This window comes from Monodelphis domestica, chromosome 2, assembly GCF_027887165.1.
Source record: "Monodelphis domestica isolate mMonDom1 chromosome 2, mMonDom1.pri, whole genome shotgun sequence".
Lineage (NCBI taxonomy): Eukaryota > Metazoa > Chordata > Mammalia > Didelphimorphia > Didelphidae > Monodelphis > Monodelphis domestica.
In genome coordinates, this window is record NC_077228.1 from 467790053 (window position 1) to 467812853 (window position 22801).

Consider the following 22801-nt stretch of genomic DNA (forward strand, 5'->3'; position numbering starts at 1 on the left):
TTTTGAAAAGTCTGCATCTTCTCTAAAGGGTTGTGGGAGGAGTGTATTGTTTGATGCTCCAGTCAGGGTAATGAGACACATGAAGTTGCCAAGGAGGATGATCAATATTAAAGCTCAACCAATCTCCATAATGATGAGATTTCAGAGAATGAATTTTTAATGGTGTTGAGATCTGCACTCAGAGAAGGAATACTTATACTAATAAAATTACAGATCTTATTTATTAGAATTTTAGTAAATTTGTTACTTGTTATAAATTAGGCATTTTCAGAAGTATATTACTTTGAGGTACCACTATATTATCCAAAAGTAGTTAATGCATTTCTGAATCTTCTTTACACTAAAATTATAATTTATTTATTTGGCAGGATTTTATACTGTTAGGTGCTTTCTAAATTATAATTCCTTTTAGCCTTGACCTCAAAAAATATTCTTCATATAAATTCATTCCTGATAACAGTAGAAAATGCAAATGGAAAACAATAAGACTTGATTCTAGTTTGAGCTTCACCATTAATTAATGGTGTGACCATGGCCAAGTATTCTGATCCTGTTACCTTTAAAATGAAGAGACTGTTAACTTATTTGTAAGATACCTTTTTGACCTAATTTTTTATTTTATTTTATTCAATATCGTCACAGATAGCATCTTTGGAAAATGGCTAGATGTTATCCATCAGAAAACAATGTAACTGTTATAGCCTAAAACAGAAGTAAAATTAAAACAACTGACATGCTATGTTAAAAATATTCTTCCTAGTTGAAATTCTCTTTAGTGAAACTGAGTCATAGTTCTTTTTCTATAGGGTTTGAATACAGTTGTCCTGGTAAATGTCTTTAGGAAACAGTTGGACTTTTTTTTCTTACATTTTATTTGTATTCCCAAATTTATATTTTATTTTGAGTTTCTGAGTTGCACCATGGTCTTTGGTATAGTAAAGCAATGGACATACAAAATCATTCTTCACCTGTGAATAAATAACTTCTGTGGAAAGAAATTAATGTATTCATATACATGTACAGACATAAGTATATGGATATATATAAGATTAAGTGCTACATAACATTTATTTTTATATATTAAGCTTTATTATAACATATATTAAGATAATTTTGTATCTTGAGATGCTGGATTAGTTCTATTTGAATTTTTTTAAACTTTTACCAAGAGTAAACTTAATATGTTTTTAATATGATCCGTTTATTGTGGTGTTATTGGGTTAAGAATATTGCTAAATATATTCTATACCTAGTTATAATTCATATGTATTTCCAAATACATTCTATAAAGCAGTGTTTTAATTATTAAAACCTCTGGAAATGAAGTTTTAGTGTGATTGAATTTTGGTCAGTCTCTACCAGCGTTTCTTGAGGTTTTTATTAAATTTTTTAGTGATTTATATTACTTTTATTTCTGAATAGATTATCCTATCCTACAACAACTCTCCCCTAAAGAATAAGAAAGAAGGGGAGGGAAGGACAGTTTGACAAAAGCTAAGCAGTCCATCAAAAGAGTCTTATGGCACCCGCAGTGAGCCACACCTATTGTCCTCTACCATTAAAAATAATGGTTTTGTTGTTTTTTAGTTGTCTTAGATTCTTTATGACCCTATTGGGGTTTCTTGGCAAAGATACCAGAGTGGTTTGCTATTTCCTTTTCTGACTTATTTTACAGATGAGGAAACTGAGGCAAACATGGTTAAGTGACTTGTCTTGGGTCACATATCTAGTAAGTATCTGAGGTCAAATTTGAACTCAGGTCTTCCTGATTCCAGGTCCAGCACTTTATCCACTGAAACACCAAGCTGCCCCTTGAAAATAAGACAGGAAAATGGATTTTCTTTTCTTTCAGAATGAATTTTTAATCATTATAATTATATAGTGTTCACTCTTTGTTTTGTTGTTCTTTGCATTCATGTTGTTATAGTCATTGTGTATATTGTTTCTGTAGTTCTATTTGTTTTACTTTGTGTCAGTCCATATGAGCCTTTGTATGTTTCTCTGTATGTACCACAAGTCTTGCTATGAACATTTTGGTGTATTTGGGACTTTTCCTTCTATTCTGGGGAAAGTTGCAAAAATCCTTTTTTTCCAAGGACTGCTAGTAGCAGAGTGAATGGGGCCTTTTATTTTTGTTGCTTCCTAGGCATTAAATTCCTTCTTTTCCCAACATTGATCAGCTATAAAAATACTAATTTTAACCCAGCTTTTGCCTAGAGCATAGTGGATAAAATGATGAACTTAGAATCAGAATAATATGTTTATTAACTGTCTAAGGTACTCAGTAGTTCTCTGACTAAATCATTTAACCTCCCTTCCCTGTGTCTCAGTTTCTTCATCTGTAAAATGAAGGAATGAGACTTGTTAGCCTATAAATGCCTCTGAACTCTAAATCTATGATCCCCAAATTTTTCACAGGCTTAATTTGATCTTTATGGAACATTTGCTGTTATTTTATCTTTTAAAATATTATTAATTTTTTAAAAATCATAATTCCCACTTTTATTTAATTACTTGAAATGATATTGGTCACCTATATTGTTTCTATTCCTGGAAGTAAAATTTTTGCCATCAGAGATATTAACTTGTAGAATTTATATTTTAATCATTTTTATATATTCTGTATTTTTAAATATATTATGTTTTTCCCTTGTAGGGCATGGGCATAGTCATTCCCTCTTTAATGGTGCACTAGATCATGGGCACGGACATGGAGATCATGGCCATGGTCATGGTCATGGAGATCATGGTCATAGTCATGAATTGAAACATGATGCACATAGTCATGATCATGGGCATGGACACTTTGACTGTCATGGTGAGTACATTATGGGAATGTTCAGAGTGAGACCCTTAGGTGCATGTACAAAATGGATCAGTTATCCCAAGTGTGTGGGTGCCAGTCTACAAAGAAATGAAATGTAGCATAAAATGCAAGAAGTGATCTGAGGGGGCAGCTGGGTGGCTCAGTGGATTGAGAGTCAGGCCTAGAGATAAGAAGTCCTTGGTTCAAATCTGGCCTCAGACACTTCCTAGCTGTGTGACCCTGGGAAAGTCACTTAACCCCCATTGCCTAGACCTTCCCACTCTTCTGCCTTGGAACCAATACACAGTATTGACTCTAAGATGGAAGGAAAGGGTTTTAAAAAAAAAAAAAGCTCCAGCTTGGCTGCATGAGTTTATGGCTTGCTGACATGGTCTTCAAGATTTGAAGGTCACTTCTGTAGCACAATAAGGTTCTGGAGTAGAATGTTAAGTTAGGGGATTTTTTTAAATCATTGAAATGAACAGTTACTTTGAGAGTGGTTTCCATGTCTGACAATCATTTATGGCTTTTTGGTAGTGTACTTTATAATTTCTAATTTCCTTTCCTTTTAATATTAAAAATGAACTTTTAATTGATATAGTTTTCTTTTAGATTTTGTTATATAGGGTGTCCCAAAAGTTTTGTACTTGTGCTATTGAAATAAATTTAAGCTAATTAAGCTTAACTGAGATCTAGGTGGCTCAGTAGATAGAGTACTGGGTTTGGAATCAGGAAGACTCATCTTCATGAGTTTAAATTTAGCCTTAGACACTTACTGGTTATGTGACCCTCGTCAAGTCACTTAACCCTGTTTGCCTCAGTTCCTCATCCATATGTGTAAAGGGAATCTTCTCCCAGGATCACGCATGTGGTCCTGCCTGGGTCCCTGTGCTCCTGGAGGTACGCCACTTATGTCACCTAGTCTGGTCACCTAGTTATATCACCTTGTGTGGCCTATGCACTTGATTCAGACATGACTCTGAATTTGACCCTGATATAAAAGGAAGGAATGAAAGAAACAATCCAGGAAGTATTCGTGCTCTGTCTCTGGTGACCCAGCAGAGACCACCCATGTGGTAGTTTAGATTAGACTATTTTACTTTTATCCTTCTGCCTATTTCTGATTTTTTACCTATCCAAGTGATTCTAATAAACTGTAAAAATCTAAGGTCCAGAGTTCTAATTAATTCTTACATGTAAGATGATCTGGAGAAGGAAATGGCAAACCACTTAAGTATTTTTTCCAAAAAAAAATGGGTTCATGAAGGGCCTGATACAACCAAATTGATTGAACAATATATTTTTAATTTTATTAGTTTTGTTGGATTAGCTTCTGTTGGATATACATCATGTTTTTAAAACAAAACAAAACAACAACAAAAAAAAACAAATAAAAATCTCCTTGTTACCTGCAGTAATTCTTGTTTTTTCTCCTAGTGCCTTTTAGTAATACTGTATACTGTAATACTGTATGGATCCCCCATTTAATTTTTTTTGGTCAGGTATTGTTTTAAGCAATTTCAACATTGTTCCAAGATCCTATGACTCACCTTTGGACAGTGAATATGCATAAATGGACTTAGTGGTGGTGTTTACTGGCTATTGAATTTTAGTTTCCATGTTAGTGACCTTGGTCCAGGTTTGTTACTTATTCAAAGGAAAGCTCTATATGATTATCTTTTTTAATCTAGTTTAAAATGTAAATAAAAAAATATTGTTTAGGAAAGGACAGATTTTTGTCTTACACCAAGGAAGAATTAAAGTTTATGGATTGTGATTTTTTTTAAAGGGTAGTTTTAGGAAAAAAAATGCAACCTCTGGAATAGTTCCCCACCAGTCTTGGACTAGCACTTGGGAGACCAGGAATATTTTGGGAGCATCACCTTAAATATCTGAGAGTTCAAGTATTGGAAGTATTTTGAGGAGGAAAAACTAATCTTTTACCTTCCAAGATTGACTGATACTTTCTTACTTGAAGTACCCTCTAAGGGTATGCTTTTGATCACAGAGACTTATGAAGACCATTTTAAAATTTAGTCTAGTCTAATTTTTAGTAATGAAAATGTTAAAATGAATATATTGGTTTTCAAACTTATTATGTACAATTCTTTAGATGCATTAGAATGAAAACTAGTTTGTTTCAATTCTAAATCAGTTTAAATTTTAAAAAAATAAGCATCCCCTGTTAATTTGACAAAAATTCTTTACAGATGGTCCCTCAATTAAAGGAACAACAGGACCAAGCAGACAGATCTTACAAGGTAAGGAGAAATTCGAATTTTTTACATAGTCATTAGTAGTCTGTTGTTTATATTTCAGAGAAGGCTAACAAAATTGTTTGTATTGAAAAAAACTCAAAACTTTCTTGGAAGTAGCTATAAAATGAGGAAGTTAAACTTGTCTATCTCAGAAGACCCTTTAATTTTGAATGTTCTATGCATTTGTTAAGATGCTTAACTTTTATTCAACTGATATGCAGCTTGGATTATTTAGGAGACATGCTTCTGATAGTAACCTCTGGCTTTTCAGTTCAGTATTCAAAAGCATTGTTCTCTTCAAGTGCTCTAAACAACATGGTGATGTGATTAATATCTGCAGTTATGATAACATGCTAAAAAGTCTACCCAGGGGATAATGTAACAATTATGTAACCCTTGCTTGGCAAGTCACTTAGACTCTTTTATCACTTTTTAAAATCTGTAATATGGGTATAATAATTGCACCTACCTCCCAGGATTTTTATGAAAATCAAATAAGATAACATATGTAAAGCACTTTGCAAAATTTAAAGTGCTATATACATGCTAGAAATTAACATTGAAATAATTTTTGATGACAATTATAATATGTAACTATTTTATAAAATAAAATAAAATAGTATTTAGAGTTGAATCTTATACAAATATTTTCAATACTTCAGTAATAAATTAAAAAATTGTATGTAACAATGTCAGACCCCTTCAAAAACATGTTATAAAACTGTTTGATATCATAGAAAGTTAGGATTTAAGGAACTATGCTAACTTCCCATTTAGGGGCATGTAAAAAATATGCAATATCTATTCCACCACCAGACTTTATCCTTTACCATGGTCCCTTACTTCCAACTCTTCACCTTCCTACCTCTTCATTCTCCTGATATGAAATCAACCTCCTTCACTAGTTCTAAGTCTCAATTTTGTTTTATTTTAATCCTTCACTATTATCTCTATCTTTAAAATTCTTGATCTAACCCTTCTCACCTTAAACTACTCCTTTGGATCTGGTTCTTTACATTGAAGTTTGTTTTTAGGAACTGTAACATGTTCTTTGTCCATTGGTGCATCATTATAAAGATATATGCTGTAGAAGAATTTTTGCTGAAATACCTTGTAATGATGCATATTTGTTACTGCCAACTTTACCCTATATTTGATAATAACTTCTTATAGTTTGTCTTTTTAATCTATTACTGGATTGGGTGGAAGGGTTTAGACATCTATTTAACTAATAGATCATAGTCTTTTTAAATCTAGTATTGCAATTGATGTGTTGTTTAGGCACATACTAATTGGTAGATAAGACTAAGATAGCACAAAAGTGTAGAACAGTATTCTGGATTATAGGGTTAGCCAGTTTAGGGCCAAAATTTGTTTTCAGTGATCTTCAAAGGTGACAATTCACATATAGATTAATACAATTTAATTGCATTTTAAAAATATTTAAAACATCTCCAATATACTTGTTGACTTTCTCATTTTTAAGGTAAATTTAATCAAATAAAGTTAGAAATTTTATATAAAAATTGAACTTGATTAAGTGTTTTCCCTTTCTTGAATGGAATTTAGGCTCTATAATTTTGAAATGTTAATGGAAATAGCATTCAAGGCAGTGACTATCATGGTTTATCCAGAAATTTCCCTAGCTAAAAATATCTTTTTTTTCCCTAACAGTGCTTACTAACTAGTTTCAATTCTCAAAATATCCACTAAAGATACATAGTGGTCTAAGAATACAAATCAATTAAAAATTTGTGGTTCAGGGGCCCCTAAACTACTGTCACATATTTTCTGTGGTTCTCTTTTGTGTTATTCAAAATATAATTTTAATCTGATGCAGTGATTCTAACCACATTTGCTTGATATCTTTTAATTCTTTATCACTAAAGCAGATTATGTTACAGAAACTCTAAAATATTTTTCTTTAGATAAGTTTTGAATCTCATATAGCCTTTATCATGTAGGATTTTTCTTTTTAAACTAAGTAGATTAATTCTTTTGAAACAGTAATAAAAATCCAGGTTTAATAAAAATATCTTTATGGAAACCCCAAACACTTAAACATATCATATACAAATAACAAGTTATCCTTTAATAGTTATATTTTACAGTAAAATAAAATCTCTTTTATGTCTAATGTGTTAAAGATCTGATTGCCGTGTTATTTTAAATTTAAGTTAAAAATAAGTTATTGTAATGGAATGTATGATAGAACATAATTCATGGATTTGCTAAAGGTTATGAGGTTGTTTCGTTTATTCAATGGGATATAGAAGGTTTAAACTTTTAAGTTTCTTAAAATAACCCAAACCTTGCTGTATCTTATATAAACACAAAATTTATGTCCATGTTATTGATCTTGACTTTAATGGGTAACTTTATCTGTAAGAAACTCTAATGTAACCTATCTAGGACCCCCATTTTAAGCAAGAGAAATTATATGGTAAGGTATTTGTTGATCATTAAGGTTTGTAAATTAAATCGCCAGCAGAGGGCTCTGTGTACCTATTATTTCTGACATTTCGGCGAGGCTGTATACTTGACTTTTTTTTAGCTTAAAACATTTTTAGCTTAAAAATAAATTATTACATAAATTTTAAAACCATAGATGAATTTGTAGAAGTTTTTTTAATAAAAAGTTTATTGAAATATTTATATTGAAATAAGTCAAAATATTTAGGCTTAAAATACATTAAATAATTAGTTAAATAAATAATACTTAAAATATTCAGGATCAAAATAACTTCAATTCATAGGTAAAATAATTTCCTACTGGTTTGATGAAATAAAAGCAACTTTATTAAATAATGACTTATTTAATTTTTAATAATTTTAGTAATGATTTATTTCATCTACAGTTTTAAAATATTTCTGATACTTATTTAGCCTGTTTTTTAACTAGAACAACTAAAATCTTTAGAATATTTAATTTTGATAAAAACTGATTAGCCTTGATACTTTTTTATTTTTAAAATATTATTTTGATCCTAATTATGCTTTTTTTAGGTGTATTTTTACACATTCTGGCAGACACGCTGGGGAGTATCGGTGTAATTGCATCTGCCATCATGATGCAAAACTTTGGTCTGATGATAGCAGATCCTATCTGTTCAATCCTTATTGCACTACTTATAGTTGTAAGGTAAGCATTTGTTCTATGTTCTCAAATGCTAGTGTGAATTATATAGGATTCAAATAGGATACTTCAATCATAGTTCTATAATTGCTTTACTTTCTTTCAGTCTTTAGCCATTTCTTTTCTTTCCTTAAAAAAAAATAACTCTTACCTTCTTTCTCAGAATCCTTCTGTTTGAAGGCAGACGAACAATAAGGGCCAGCAATGGGGTTAATATTCACCCGGGGTCACAAACCTAGGGGGTTTGAGCTTAGATTTTTACCTAAGAACTTCCATCTCTAGGTCTGGGTGCTCTATATCCACTGAGCCGCTTATCTGCTTCTTTTTTCTTACATTAATTTTATTTCTTATATCAATTCTTTTTATTCTTTTGCCTGACTACTTTGTGCTAGTCTGTTTTTAACACTCCTTTTTGGGGAGGAGAAATACTGTTTAGCTCTTGTTTAATTTTTTTCTCTTAATTTATATTTGTGGTCAAGTCATTTTATTTAATTTAGCAAGATATCTATATATAGTAGACCATTACAAGTGGGAGGTATATATGATACTAGTAAACAAACAATATCTGAAATACATAAATGTCAATCCTCAGATTTAAAACAGAAGTCCTAGATGTGTGTATGTGCATGCATGCAGATGTGCACATATGTGTGTGATGGACCTCTTTGGCAATCTGATGAAACCTAGGGACCCCTTCTTAGAATAATTTTTTCAAAAATACATTAAAAAATACATAGGATTACAAAAGAAACCAAAGATTAGTGAAAATATGTAAATTTTTTCCCAATCAAGTTCATGAACTGCCACAGTTAGAGTCCAAATTAAAAACCTGTTAGTATTAAATATTAAAGGTACATCTATCATTAAAGAAGATGATCCTTAAAACTACTTACTACCTTACACTTTAATTATTTCTCTCTAAGTTTAGCATCTCTCCAGGCTGACTCATAGTTCTAGGTACTTGACTCATGATTTTCTTTTGAAGAATTTATTGCCATGTTTTCTTTTACTTTGTGGGATATTTTAGTATTCTATAATTTTTGTGTTTTTTCCTCATTTAAATGTTAGTCTCATTCATGTCATTGAAATATTTTTTAAAGAGCTAAAGTTTCTTCATACATTTCTTAGAAATGTAGTATTAGACAGAATACAACATGTAAGTACATCATTTTAGATTTTTAAATAGCAGATACTTTGTTTTGCAGTGATTTGACAAGAGAAAGAAAAAACATTATTTGAATTATTAGAACATTGATTGCTTAAAAATCTGAATGAAAATATGTCTTTTCTATTTCTACTTCAAACTTTAAAGAGTTTAGAATAAAATATATTAGCTTTGAAATTGAAGAGTGGAATAACCATATACTATAGTTTGTTCAGCCATTCCCTAATTGATGGACACCCCCTCTATTTCCAATTCTTTGCCACAACAAAAAGAGTTGTTGAAAATATTTTTGTACAATACAAGTAGGTCCTTTTCTCTTATTTGTGATCTCTTTGGAATATGGACCCAGTAGTGGTATTTTGAGTCAAAGGGTATGTATAGTTTTAATAGTCAACTCTTTGAGTAATGCTAAGATCTTTGATTTTACCTACATAATATCTTGAACCTGTCTCCTTTCTCTTCCTCCAGCTACCATTATTCACCCTAATCCAACTTTCCCACTAACAGCCTCTTTTTCTCATCTTTCTTCTATCCCACTTTTAGAGTAATTTTTCCTTATGCACAGGTCTTGTTATATATATTACTATGTTATATCATATTGTTTTGTCATAGCTTCTATCATTCTCCTACTCCCATAACTTCAGTGGCTACCTATTGTGTAACCTCTCAAAAAAAAGTATCATATCTAGCCCAGAATTCAAGATCTTCCATTATCTTACTACCACTTGTGTTTCTGCCTTTGTCTTACCCTATATTCCTTCACATTGTGCTCTAACTTCATTCTTCTATCTCTTATCTCTGTTTTTTTTCTTATATTGCTTCTAGCACATTGGATTGAACTCTTTTCCCATCCCTTATCTCTGTCTTACTGAAATCTTCCTTTTTTTTCCAAGACCAGCTCAAATGCTACCTCTCTGTGAACCTTTTCTGATCCAATAGCTAGGATGGATCCTCTTTAATTCATAATGCTTATGGCACTTGGTTTGGACCTTCCCAAAGAATAAACTTTTAAATTACAGAAAGACTAATTGAGACTTGATCTAATGAAAAGCTTATGTATAAGCTGACTTTGGGGTATTGAACCCTCCCTTTGCTACAAATGAAGACTGGATAACCACTTGATGAAGAGGTTGTAGAAAAAATTCTTATAAATGTTGTTTGAGAAGGCTTCATATGTCCTTTGAAACGCTGAGATTTTGTGACTCATTATAGCTAGTGTTTGTATACATGCTTTCTTTACTCTAATGCATTGTCATTTGTAGCAAATTGTATCATTTAGGGTGAGTGTCATGCTTAATTTATCTTTATACTACTAATGCCAAGCATACCATACATGTAGTGGGTACTTAATAAATGTTGACTTGCTTTTGCCAATTCTTTTATATATACTGAAAACCTGATCTTCCTGTCAAGTTAAATTTCAGTGTTTTGGTAGTTAGGGTTTTTTCTTATTTTGGGGAGTCAGTAATGCCAAGACAGTTAATTGATATGCTGGTTGGGGAAGGAATAATAAAAGCTCTTGTGGTTTTACAGCTATTTTCCTTATAAAGCAGATACCTTTAATACAGGCTTCTGTATTGTTTTTGATACATGCTAATAACAGGGACATCTATGTGTAATGGAAAATAAGAGATAGAGGCAGTATGCGGAAATGAGGCTTGTTACTGATGTGGTATTTCTGAAGCATTTTGGGGAATTAAAAAAAAAATCAGTTTGTGGCATATTGCCAGTTTGCAACATATATAAGGTTTTGTCATAAATCTTTATGAATATAGTAAAAGAAAATTCTTACAACTGATAGGAAATCATTTTACTTTTCTTTGTATATATATATATATATATATTTTTTTTTTAAGGAAAGAAGTATATCCATAACACATTTTGCCAACAGGGTGATTTAAATGGCTTTTTTTGTTTCTGAATTTCTGTTGGGGATAAAGCTCTTAACTTTAGAAAGACATGAAAATGCTGAGGCCAGGAATATTTTGGTAATTGACACTTTTTAATATGAGAATGGAGCAAAGTGAATATGAATAATAGATAGTTACAGCAATTTGAGTTTTTGATTAATGTATAAAAGTAAACATAGTAATTTGACCTCTTGGCCTAGATATTAATGGATTGATTAGCCTAAAGTTAAATAACTTGTATTTGTTATCATTCTAAATATAACACTTTCTCTATCAAAAAGTCCAAACTGTTAAAATTTTGAAAAGTTAGGTAGTATAGTATTTTGTGACTTTTCAGAATGGTTTTGGGTGTGTGCCTAACATAATTTCCTTTGTGGTTTACATTTAAAATATATTTGTAATCTGTGGACATCCTCATTCATTTGGGGGAAGGGTAAGACCCTTCCCAGTAATTCAACCTGTTAATAGACTTAGGGACTAAAATTGTTATTGTCCTCTTTTCTCCTTCTTTTGCCTTTCTTTGTAACCTATTATTCTTAGCACAGTGCTTAACACATAATAAGCACTTAGTAAATGTTTATTGCCTGACTTTGCAGTCTAAATAGAATTGAACATATGGGGAAACTTGTTTCATAGTACTCTTGCTATTTCTTTAGATGGGGAGAAATAAACTCAAACTAAATTGAAGCTTGATTCTAGAATTCTGAACAAGGGCATTTATCTTCAGACTTGAGATAGCAGTGAAACCTTTGCTTAAAAAACAAATAATCCCCTACCTCAACTTTTATAACAATCTGTAACTCTTTTATTCTTTTTAAAATGTCTACCATTCATGGAAATAAATAACAAGTTTAATTTAAAAACACTCTCTGAATTATTGTTTTTCTTTAACCTGCTTATAAATAGAGCATGAAAAGGGGTCTCACTGAGAACTGTGCTTCTTTTCCTTCCCAACTAGACTTTTTTTTTTAACACTTGCTTTCTGTCTTAGAATCTGTATGGAGTGTATGTTGTAAGGCAAAAGAGAGGTAAGGACTAGGCAATAATTGGGGTTAACTTCTAACTATGAAAGTTATTAGTTATCAGAGGACTGACTGTGTAGTCTGCCTAAAATTTCCTTCTCTTACTACATTAGACTCCAGCCTCTAATATCTGGATCCTACCCATTCTGCAAGGATCTGTCAAATGTTTTATCTCTTTAGTAAGTTAGTCAGCAATAATTTATAAAGTGCTCACTATGTGCCAGATGCTGAGCAATGCACTATGAATTCACAAAAAAACATAGTCCCCACCTTCAAGTAGCTGATTTCCTAAAGGGAGAGCCAATATGCAAATAATTATAAACAATAGATAGACATATGCAGGTAAATGTAAGGGGTGGCACAGGTTTTGGGTGGGGACCAGCAAAGACTTCTGGCTAAAGGTGAGATTTAAGCTAAGTCTTAGAAACCCAAGAGATGAAAATGAGGAAGGAAACATTCCAGGTGTGGAGGACAGCCAATGAAAAGTCATGAGGTCAAGAGATGGGGTATGAGGAGAAAAGAATAGTGAGTAGGGCTAGTGTAAAGTATGTGGAAGGGCCTAAATTATAAGGCAATTAGAATGGTAGGAAGGAGCCTGATTGTGAAGAGCTTTAAATGTGAAACCAGAACATTTTATATCTCTCCCTGGAGCCACTGAAGTTAAGGGAGTAAATGGGTGACAGGGTCATCACACCTCTACTTAAGGAAAATCACAATGGCAGCTAATCAATTTGAGCAAGGAGTGACTTGGGCCAGGGTGACCAACCAAAGACGTAGTCCAGACATGAAGAACTAAGGATGGTGGTTATGTGAGTGGAGAGAAGAGGATATATATATGAGAGATTGTGAAGGTAGAAATGACAACAGTTTGGATGTAATTGGAGGAGATATTAAAGTCAGGAGTCAAGGATGATATTGACATTGGGAACCTGGGTTACTGGAAGGATGGTGGTTTCTTTGATAGTAATAGGAAAATCATCCATTGTCCAAGTAGAAATCTCTTCCTTTTCTTATCTATTACTGTTTTAGTTATTGAATTATTTATCGATTACTGTTTAGTATTTCCAAGAATTTAGTTTTTCCAAGAATTTTAGTATAGGCCTAACAGTTGACAGTATACTCACCAAAAAATTCTCGACAGTCAGTTTGTGGTAGAACATGAAGCAGTTTGCTCCCTCTCTATGAATGAACTTTATAAAGGCCTCAGGAACCATAACATAATTTCTCCACTTCCCTTCCCCCTTGTTGCTCAGAAGAGTCCATTTTCAGTCACAAGCCTCACCTTCCTTTTAGCAGAGCAGTAGAGCCAAGGCCAAGATCTTGGTGCATAATATTTCAAGGCTGGTGACTCTTGAATTAACTCTTAATTGTTGATTTGTAGTGTGCAGAACCTTTCTTCTTTTAAGAGTCACTGATGCATAGGGAGGAAAAATAATCAAGTGCTACATAACTTAAGTGTTTGGTTTTATTTTTATGTATTATAAAATAGTCTTATCTGTTTTGTTAAATTTTGTACTGTATTCCATCAAATCCTAATTTTTTAATGTAATCTTTTATATCTAGATTTATATCCATTTGGGCAGCTGGATAGAGCATAATGGATAGAGCCCTGGGCTTGGGATCAGGAAGACTCCTCTTCATGTGTTAAAATCTGGCCTGAGACACTTATAAACTTTTTTATCCTGGGCAAGTCACTTAATCTTGTTTGCCTTAGTTCCTAATCTGTAAAATGAGCTTAACAAAGAAATGGCAAACTACTACAATATCTTTGCCAAGAAAAATTCAAATGAGGTCATGGAGAGTCAACTGAACAACATATCCATTTAGAACTTACTTTATCTATAGTGTAAGATATTGATGTGAGCCTAATTTCTGCCACAATGGCCTTCACTTTTCCCAAAAGTATTCATTAAATAGCTAATTCTTCCCCTAGTAACTAGTGTTTTAGGGTTTATCAAATATTAAGATGCCAGGTTTGTTTGCTTTGACATATTTTTATACCTATTTAATTTATTCCACTGATAGACAGCTCCATTTTTTAAAACCAGAATAGAGAAATTGTTTTGATGATGTCTGCTTTGCATTCAGACTCCATGAGTTCTTTCTCAGAGGGCAGATGACATTTTTCATCATGAATCTCTGGGATTATTTTGGATCACTGAATTGCCAAGAATAATTAGGTCATTCACAGTTGCTCATCAAGAAATAATTCTGTCACCATGTGCAGTGTTCTTCTGGTTCTGCTCACTTCACTTTGCATCAGTTTATGTAAGTCTTTCCAGATTTTTCTGAAATCATCCTGCTTGCTTTGACACAATTAATTATCCTTTCCCCTTGATACTTTCCTCTCTCTGTTTTCAGGATATCACGCTTCTGGTTCTCCTTCCATCTATCAGACTGCTCTCTTTCCTTTACTGAATCCTGTTCCAGATCACACCCTCTAACCATTGGTATCCTAGTGAGCTCTGCCCTGTGTGCTTTCTCTTCTCCCTTTGTACTGCTTCACAGTAAGCATTATGAATTTAATGAATATCTCTTGAAGATGATTCTTTCATCTCTTTATCCTGTCCTAACTTCTCTGCTGATCTCTAACTTCCTTTCAGACATCTCAAACTGGATATCTAGTAGATATCTTAAACTCAACATGTTCAAAACAAGTCTTTATCTTTCCCCTTAAAACCTCCCCTTTCCCTTTCTCCTAATTTCTGTGTTACTTTAGAGGACAACACTATTCTTCCAGTCCCTCAAGCTCTTAGCCTGGGTATCATCCTTGACTCCTCACGATCTTTTACTCTTCATTTCCAATGTGTTGCCATCTCCTGTCGATTTCATCTTTGCAGTGTATCTTCTCTGACAGTGCCCTCCTCTGGTGCTGACCCTCATCACCTCATGCATGGACAATTGCAATAGCCAGCTGGTAGATCTGTCTAACTCAAATCTCTCTCCACTTCAATCTAGCCTCCATTAAACCTCTATAGTTATTTTCCTAAAGTGCAAATCTTTCTAGTTAATATGTTAACTCCTCTGTGCTGTGACCCTCACTGGATCTCTATTGCTTCCAGGATTAAATATAAAATTCTTTAGCTTTCAAAGAGTCCTTCCTAACTTAGCCTCTGCTTACCTTCTAGACTTTTAATGCCTTACTTCCTTCTACACACTCATCAATTCAATGACACTGAATTCCTGGCTGTTCCATGAACAACATAGTCTTATTTTTTAGCTCTGGGCATTATCTCTAGCACTCCATGGTTGAAATGCTCTTCTTCCTCAACTGTATTCACTGGCTTCCTTTTATGTCCCAACTAAAATTCTATATCTTCTACAGGAAACCTTATTTCTTGTGCCTTCTCTATTAATTTTTTCCAATTTATCTTGTTTAGCTGATTTGTACATAGTTATTTGTTGTCTCTTCCATTAAATTGTGGTCTCCTTCAGGGTAGGAACTGTCTTTTGTCTCTTTTTGTATCTCCAAGGCTTAGCACATTGCCTGGAACATAGATGCTTAATAAATGTTTATTGAAGGGGGCAGCTGGGTGGCTCTGTGGATTGAGAGTCAGGCCTAGAGACGGGAGGTCCTACGTTCAGATCTGGTCTCAGACACTTCCCAGCTGTGTGACCCTGGGCAAGTCTCTTAACCCCCACTGCCTAGCCCTTACCACTCTTCTGCCTTGGAGCCAATACACAGTATTGACTCCAAGATGGAAGGTAAGGGTTTAAAAAAAATGTTTATTGACTGACAGACAGTACAAGCATTAGGATATCTTAAAGTTGTGTAAAGTTTTTATTATAAGCCATTTTAAAAACCTTTTTGATGATTACATGAGGACAAATTTCTATAATTAGATATCTTTTGAAAGAAAATTACTTAAAACATTATTTAAATTGCAAGATATTTTTGGAATTCAAATGATCCAAGTCCAAATGTCACCTAATAAATCACAAAATTATGCAGTGATGAAGCCAGGATAATATAAAACATGTAGGCAATGTAAACATCATCCTATTGGAGATAAATAACTGTAGTGACATTCCAGTATGCCATGATGCAAAAGGTTTGTTCTATTAAAATCATATAGGCAATCTGTCACCACCCAATTAAAATATAGATAATGGCTATTTCCAATCCCATATACCTTTAATGGGAGCCTGGCTAATGCCAGGACAGCTGTCTCTGTTTGAATCTTTGCCCAGACCCTTAGCTTTATTGAGAAAACTACTGAAGCTAGAGACTGTATCCTTCCTCCTGAGACTCCCACATCATCTCTCCCTTTAGAAGTCTACCCTAACACTACCATAGAAACTACCCAGGAATCAGTCTTTTCCTCATCCCTATGGCATTAGTCTGGAATTCGAGGCTTGGAAATTAAAGAAGGCACAGGGTTTCTAAAGAGTACTAAGTTCAGAAACCCTCAGTTGTAATAAAGCTCAAAGGTTATCTAGTCCGATATGTACCTGATAAAAGATCTTTATTGCAACATACTGATCAAGTCTCATGAGAGAGTGTTGCCCTATATTGTGGATTAAGTGCCATATTTAGACTGCCTTGGGAACCTAAGAATAATGTTTTAATGGGAAAATGTACCCCAAGTTTACAAATAATTTACACCTGAATTTTTGCAATACAATCTATTGATAAATAACTTCAGGGCTGTAATCTATTGTACTGGTTCAGTCTGAAGCATAGTAAGTTATATACACACATCATTTTTACTGTGTTAAATAGGGAACTTTATAAATATATACCTATATTGATCATATTTATATATGTGTTTATAACATTTTCATTGTATTAAATATGGAACTTCCTATGCCTCAGACTGAGCCAGTTCATACTATGTGCATATACATAATATCAATAGTGTTATTGATGTCAAGCCTGGAGATATAAAGACAATGACAACATAGCTCTTGCTGTCAAGTAACTTATAGTCTAATGGGAAGATATAAGCACAAATAAATAGAAATTAGTTTGAGAGTAGAGTAAGCATTAACATCTGAAGGGTCAGGAAAGCCTTCATGGAGCTGAACCTTGAAGAAAGATAAGATTTTTGTAAAGTAGAACTGGGAGAGTACATTCTTATCTTGGGTGAATAATGAGTTTGAAGAACAATCCATTTTAACTTGAATATAGTATAGATGAGAGGGAATCATATAGAATATGATTAGAATATATAGCTATATTGTGGAAGACCTTAAACATAGGAGTTTGCATTTTATATTATAAATAAAATGGTATTCAACTCTCACCTATGGCTTTAAGAAGCGGTAGTACCCATAACAGCCATATCCCAGGAAACAATCACTATAGATGGGCTAAATCATATTGAGGGTAATGGATGGGCCCAAAACCCATGGGTGAATTAATGGAATATCTACCCCAAGCATGTGATGATTTCCTCCAGTGGAATGGGCAGATGACAATAATTTGTTCCTGTGGCCATGAGGGTGACTAAAGCTATTGCTGTGGAGTACTAAGAGCTTAGATAGACGTCAAAGATGCCAAGTCATCTACTGCATCATGGGCCATTGCCAGTAATTCTGATTTTGATGTCTGGAAGAGAGAGGAGGCTGACAACTTGGGGCAACTGCCTCACTTAAATCCAATTCATGCACAAATTAAGACATTACCTGTAATATCATCGGTCCTCTTTGAAAATGAAGGACAAAGAGCAGTAACAAAATGAGAAATTGCCAGAGTTTGGGATCATGAGAACAAAATGGTCTGCATTCTATGCCTTAGGCTTATTTTGATAGTAATGTGAAAGACTAGAAAAAAGAAATATTGGTTTCATGGGGTACAGTCAGGAGGCTTTTAAAATAGTTCAAAAGAAGTGATGACAATCTGAAATAGGCCAGTGACCTTATGAGTGGAGATAAGATGGGATGTGAGATGTTGGTGTTGTAAAATGGATACAACCTGGTTACTAATTACATTTAGGGAATGAGAAAGATAGCCTTTCCTTAGAGGCACCTAAGCCTGGGATCTGGAATTACTACTGAGTTTTGGAGCTGGAGTTTCCACCTATGGAGAGAAGAATCATTCCTGCTCATGGTGGTAATGTTGGTGGAAGCTATCATCAGGAGTGCTGGAGTATATGTGTTTCAGGCGCTTGTAAAGGATAATTTTAGTGTTGTGACCTAAACTTTATTAATTATTGGCTGCTATGGATATCCCAAATAACAAAAAAAAATTTACCCAAGTCAGTCTGGAAATTTATGGTGATTTAATTAATATAGTGGAAAGAAATTTAAGAAGAAGGGAGAAGAAAAATTTCTCCTGCCTGGCTTGTGCCGGGTGGGGAGATTAGAGGCTCTAGAAGGTAAGGTTTTGGAGAAAAAAGAGGAAGGAATCAGCATTAACTCCAAGAGGGCTCAGCCAAGATCCCTGAACCTGAATTAGCTCAAGGGCAAACTTACCACCAAAACCCAAACAAATAGCTGCCACCATGCCAAGATGTAGGAACGCTTAGCATGCTGCCAGCCAGACACGCCTCTCCGGGAAAAGAGGCCGAAGAGAGGAAGTGACTTGCCCTATATAGATGGTTTTACGTCACTTTCCTGCGACTCATCTGTACCAATGTTAGCTTAGCTTCACTTAGGACAGCCCAGGGGTCTGTCTGCTGTTTCTGCACATCTGTTGAAGGCCATTTTCTCAAATACTTAATCCTTGAGTATGGTGCAGACATTCTTGACCTTATTAAACTAAGCAGGTTAGAGAAATGTAGAGTTCTCAAGACTTGATTCTGTTAAACCAAGTATCTCCATTGTTACTACTCAGGAGATAGCTAAATCAGATCTTCTAAAGTACGGTCTGAGTAGGGTGGAGTAGTTTTAAAATTTATACACTCCAGAGCAGAACTTAGAATTTATCTATAATGTTGTGGATGGTGAGTTTTCTTAGTAAAATTACTACTGTACTTCAATTCTATTAGTACTCTGTTATAAATTAAATAAACTTTTGTGATCTGACCTAGGAACATGAACATAATTGTAAAATTGTTTGTATATGAAGTTCTGAACAATCGATTTCAAAATAGCCGTTAGAAACTTAACTTACACATTAGGATTCACGCTAGCTCTATATTTCTTTTTTTTTTTAATTTTATTTAATTAGTTAATTTAGAACATTTTTCCTTGGTTACAAGAATCATATTTTTCCCTTTCCTCCTCCCACCCCTTCCCATAGCCAACTCACAATTCCACTGGGTATTAAATGTGTCCTTGGTCAAAACCTATTTCCATGTTGTTGATGTTTGCACTAGGGTGATCATTTAGAGTCTACACCCCCAATCATATCCTCATTGACCCAGGTGATCAAGCAGTTGTTTTTCTTCTTTGTTTCTACTCCCACAGGTTTTTCTCTGAATGTGGATAGTGTTCTTTCTTCTAAATCCCTCCCAGTTGTTCTGGATCATTGCATTGCTACAAATGGGGAAGTCTATTACATTCAATTGTACCACAGTGTATCAGCCTCTGTATATAATATTCTCCTGGTTCTGCTCCTCTCACTCTGCATCACTTCCTGGAGGTCATTCCAGTTCACATGGATTCCTTTGAACATAATAGTATTCCATCACTAACAGATACCACAATTTGTTCAGCCATTCCCTAGTTGGAGGGCATCCCCTCGTTTCCCAATTTTTTGCCACCACAAAGAGCACAGCTATGAATATTCTTGTACAAGTCTTTTTCCTTATTATATCCTTGAGACACAAACCCAGTAGTGCTATGCCTGGATCAAAGGGCAGACAGTCTTTTAGTTCCCTTTGTGCATAGTTCCAAATTGCCCTCCAGAATGGTTGGATCAATTCACAACTCCACCAGCAATGCATTAATGTCCCAACTTTGCCACATCATCCCCTTCATTACTTTCCTTTGCTGTCATGTTAGGCAATCTCCTAGGTGTGATGTTGTTTTACAACTCTCTGATTATAAGAGATTTAGAACACTTTTATGTGGTTATTAATAGTTTTGATTTCTTTATCTGAAAATTGCCTATTCGTGTCCCTTGCCCATTTATCAGTTGGGGAATGGCTTGATTTTTTTTTGTACAATTGACTCAGCTCTTTATAAATTTGAGTAATTAGACTTTTGTCAGAGGTTTTAGTTATGAAGATTTTTTCCCAATTTGTTGCTTCCCTTCCAATTTTGGTTGTATTGGTTTTGTTTGTACAAAAACTTCTTAATGTAATCAAAAATTATTTATTTTACATTTTGTATTTTTTTCTAACTCTTGTTTGGTCTTAAAATCTTTCCTTTCCCAAATATCTGACATGTATACTATTCTGTGTTCACCTAGTTTACTTATAGTTTCCTTCTTTATGTTCAAGTCATTCACCTGTTCTGAGTTTATCTTGGTGTAGGGTGTGAGATGTTGATCTAAACCTAATTTCTCCCATACTGTCTTCCAATTTTTCCAGCAGTTTTTATCAAATAGTGGATTTTGGTCCCAAAAGCTGGGAATCTTTGGGCTTATCATAGACTGTCTTGCTGAGGTCACTTACCCCAAATCTATTCCACTGATCCTCTCTTCTGTCTCTTAGACAGTACCAAATTGTTTTGATGCTTTATAATATAGTTTGAGATCTGGTACTGCCAGGCCACCTTCCTTCAAATTTTTTTTTCATGATTTCCCTGGATATCCTTGATCTTTTGTACTTCCAAATGAACTTTGTTATGTTTTTTTCCTAATTCAGTCAAAAAGTTTTTTGGTAGTTCAATGGGTATGTGACTAAATAAATAAATGAGTTTGGGTAGGATTGTCATTTTTATTATGTCAGCTTGTCCTACCCATGAGCAATTAATGTTTTTCCATTTATTTAGATCTAGTTTTAATTGTATGGAGATTGTTTTGTAGTTGTGTTCATATAGATCCTGTTTTTTACTGTCATATAGATTCCTTAGTATTTTATATTGTGTAGGGTGATTTTAAATGGAATTTCTCTTTCTAATTCTTGCTGCTGAGATGTATTGGAAATATATAGAAATACTGATGACTTATGTGGGTTTATTTTGTATCCTGCAACTTTGCTAAAGTTGTTGGTAGCTTGTTCTCATTGCCTTTTTTAATACCTTCAATTTCTTTTCCTTCTCTAATTGCTATTGCTAGTGTTTCTACTACAATGCGAAATAATAGAGGTGATAATGGACATCCTTGTTTCACTCCTGATCTTCTTGGGAAGGCTTCTAGTTTATCCCCATTGCAGATGATGTTGGCTGATGGTTTTAGATAGATACTATTTATTATTTTTAGGAAAGACCCTTCTATTCCTATACTTTCTGGTGTTTTCAATAGGGATGAATGTTGTTGTCAAAAGATTTTTCTGCATCTATTGAGATAATTATGTGATTTTTGTTGGTTTGCTTGTTGATATGGTAAATTATGTGGATGGTTTTCCTAATATTGAACCATCCTTGCATTCCTGGTATAAATCCCACCTGATCATAATGAATAACCCTCCTGATCACTTCCTGCAGTCTTTTTGCTAGTATTCTATTTAAGATTTTTGCCTCTGTGTTCATTAAGGAGATTGGTCTATAGTTTTCTTTCTCTTGTTTTTGACCTGCCTGGCTTTGAAATCAGTGCCATATTTGTGTCATAAAAAAGAATTTGGTAGAACTCTTTCTTTGCTTATTCTGTCAAATAGTTTGTATAATATTGGGATTAGTTGTTTTTCAAATGTTTAATAGAATTTATTTGTGAATCCATCTGGTCTTGGGGATTTTTTCTTAGGGAGTTCTTTGATGACTTGTTAATTCTTTTTCTGATATGGGATTATTTAAGAACTCTATTTCTTCTTTTAATCTAGGCAGTTTATATTTTTGTAAATATTCATCCATATCACCTAGATTGCCATATTTATTGCCATATAATTGGGCATAACAGTTTTTAATGATTGCCTTAATTTCCTCTTCTTTAGAGGTGAGGTTTCCCTTTTCATCTTTGATACTGTTCATTTGGCTTTCTTCTTTCTTTTTAAAATTTGATTGACCAGTACTTTGTCTATTTTATTTGTTTTTTTTCAAAGTACCAACTTCTAGTCTTATTTATTAAATCAATAGTTCTTTGACTTTTGATTTTATTAATTTATTTCTCCTTTAATTTTTTTTAGGATCTCTAATTTAGTTTTCATCTGAGGATTTTTAATTTGTTCACTTTCTAGTTTTTAAATTTGCATGCCCAATTCATTGACCTCTGCCCTCCCTAATTTGAATCACTAATAAAATAATAATAATAATATGAATTCAAGGATATAAATTTCCTCCTAAGTACTGCTTTGGCTGCATCCCATAGATTTTGAAAGGATGTCTCTTCATTTTCTTCAATGAAATTATTAATTATTTCTATGATTTGTTCTTTAACTAACTGAATTTGGAGAATCTTATTATTTAATTTCCAATTAATTTTTTATTTTCCTTTCCATGTACCCTTACTAATTATTATTTTTATTGCATTGTGATCTGAAAAGGTTGCATTTATTATTCCTGCTCTTTTGCATGTGTT

The 22801-nt window shown here is 33.5% G+C and overlaps 1 protein-coding gene across 1 annotated transcript in view; it reads left to right on the forward strand.

The window, feature by feature from the left end:
* The window catches only part of SLC30A7 (solute carrier family 30 member 7), a 97788-nt gene that overhangs the window by 31006 nt on the left and 43981 nt on the right, over positions 1-22801 (forward strand). Inside the window, exons 6-8 of the mRNA XM_001381841.4 lie at positions 2657-2818; positions 5017-5067; positions 8071-8206. Of these exons, the coding sequence (XP_001381878.1) occupies positions 2657-2818; positions 5017-5067; positions 8071-8206 (349 nt within the window). The remainder of the gene's footprint in view (positions 1-2656; positions 2819-5016; positions 5068-8070; positions 8207-22801) is intronic.